Raw genomic sequence first — 1,381 nt, 5'->3', positions numbered from 1 at the left:
CCTGCCAAACAATGACAACTACAACCAAAAAATAGCCAGGCATTGTGGCAGGCACCTATAGTCCCAGCTACTTGGGAGGCTGAAGCAAGAGAATCACTTAAGCCCAGGAGTTGGAGGTTGCTGTGAGCTGTGACACCATTGCACTCTACCCAGGGCCATAGCTTGAGGTTCTTTCTCCAAAAAAAAAAAAAAAAACTCAAGTGACTTATTTTACATAAAGGCAGTATATTGAAATAATAATAAGACTTGGATATATTGAGTTAAATAAAATACTTATATTGAGATTAATTTAACTTTTTAAAAAGTTTTTCTAGTGTGGCTACTAGATATTTGAAAATTGGAATTATATTTATGCCTGTAGTGGACATGCACTATGTGGATAATGATTTTTGCAGATTTGCCTATGGGATAGGGCCACTCTTAGAAGTTTTAAAAATTCTAATAAGTTGGGGGAGGAGAAAGGAGGGAATGGGTAAATTCACACCTGTTGGGTACAGTGCATCCCATCTGGGTGAAGGGCACACTTAAAACCCTGACTCTGTCTGTACAAAAAACATGTAAACAAATATGTATACCCCCTAATATCCTAAAATTTAAAACAAAAAAATAAAAAGGGTGGGGACATACTGAGATTTAGATAAAAGTACAATTATGTGTGCAGTTCCCATATGCTAAGTCAAGTACTCTGTAACGTGAACTCAAGAGGAAACCAAGTATTTTATTATAAGTTTCCTGTAAATTGAACTAAATCAACATTTGAAACAGTCTAAATTAATTGCCACAAGGCTTTAATTTGAATTGAAGTGCTAAGGCACCACCTCCAGGTATATTAACCACCCTCACGTGTTCAGTGATCTGTTCAGGCTGCTCAGGTGTTGGTGTCTTTGTTCAGTGCCACTCATGTTTTTACTTCAATAGGATGTAGAATCCTACATTCATCGTTCTGGGCGGACAGGAAGAGCTGGAAGGACAGGGGTTTGCATCTGCTTTTATCAGCACAAGGAAGAATATCAGTTGGTGCAAGTGGAACAAAAAGCGGTAAAACTATTTTCTTAGCTTTCATTCAGCAAATGTCAAGTTCTTCATTCAATTTTTACTTACCTTAAATTTTATTATTTTTATTTCTGGCATGTGACTTAAAACTTTTGTTAGGTACATGTTGTTTTATGTTGTCCTGTGATAATAAAGCCAATTTTGTAATATTTTTACATTTGAAAATACTAGTTTTGTTTTCATGTTTGAAGGGTAAATTTTAGACAATGGTAATGTGACCATATCAGAAATATTTTTGCTTGCAAACCAAAAAATGGACATATATCAAAAGGATAATAGCAAGAAGAGATTAATTTTCCTTACAGAAGAATTGGAATTTTTTTTTTTT

At 34.8% G+C, this 1,381-nt stretch overlaps 1 protein-coding gene across 1 annotated transcript in view; it reads left to right on the top strand.

The window, feature by feature from the left end:
* DDX21 (DExD-box helicase 21) overlaps positions 1–1,381 on the top strand; it is a 27,595-nt gene that overhangs the window by 17,071 nt on the left and 9,143 nt on the right. Inside the window, exon 10 of the mRNA XM_003783760.3 lies at positions 919–1,038. Coding sequence (XP_003783808.1) covers positions 919–1,038 — 120 coding nt within the window. The remainder of the gene's footprint in view (positions 1–918; positions 1,039–1,381) is intronic.

Source organism: Otolemur garnettii, unplaced genomic scaffold (genome assembly GCF_000181295.1).
Source record: "Otolemur garnettii isolate 467f Iridium unplaced genomic scaffold, OtoGar3 scaffold00008, whole genome shotgun sequence".
Taxonomy (NCBI): domain Eukaryota; kingdom Metazoa; phylum Chordata; class Mammalia; order Primates; family Galagidae; genus Otolemur; species Otolemur garnettii.
This window is presented reverse-complemented; position numbering and strand designations above follow the sequence as displayed.